The sequence below is a fragment of the Fulmarus glacialis genome, unplaced genomic scaffold (assembly GCF_000690835.1).
Source record: "Fulmarus glacialis isolate BGI_N327 unplaced genomic scaffold, ASM69083v1 scaffold31383, whole genome shotgun sequence".
Lineage (NCBI taxonomy): Eukaryota > Metazoa > Chordata > Aves > Procellariiformes > Procellariidae > Fulmarus > Fulmarus glacialis.
Genome location: NW_009204124.1, coordinates 550 through 887, shown reverse-complemented (window position 1 = coordinate 887; position 338 = coordinate 550). Strand labels below are relative to the sequence as shown.

Genomic DNA, 338 nt, shown 5'->3' with positions numbered 1-338 from the left:
CCTGCCTGCGGCGACATCCTGCACGCCCACCTCGACATCTGGAAGTCTGGTAGGTGCCAGGGACCGGGAGGGAGCCGGGAAGGGTGGGCAATGCTGTGCAGCGGGAGATGCCCCTCTGACCGCCCGCTCCTCCCTTCCAGCCGCCTGGATGAAGGAAAAAGCCGCCCCGGGAGATGTGAGATACTGCGGTGAGTTCTGCACGGGCTCAGCTCCACTGGACTCGCTTCTGCCTCAGACGGGTCCGGGGTATTTGAGAAGTCACTCCCTGCTTAATTGCAATTATCTGGTGCATTGGAGGGGCTGCCGGCAGAGCGGCTGGGGGGGTTGCACGCCCCCTC

The 338-nt window shown here is 64.2% G+C and overlaps 1 protein-coding gene across 1 annotated transcript in view; it reads left to right on the top strand.

Annotated features, from left to right (window-relative positions):
- SPDEF (SAM pointed domain containing ETS transcription factor) overlaps positions 1–338 on the top strand; it is a gene marked incomplete at both ends in the record, with an annotated part of 966 nt that overhangs the window by 141 nt on the left and 487 nt on the right. Inside the window, 2 exons of the mRNA XM_009574876.1 lie at positions 1–49; positions 141–188. Coding sequence (XP_009573171.1) covers positions 1–49; positions 141–188 — 97 coding nt within the window. The remainder of the gene's footprint in view (positions 50–140; positions 189–338) is intronic.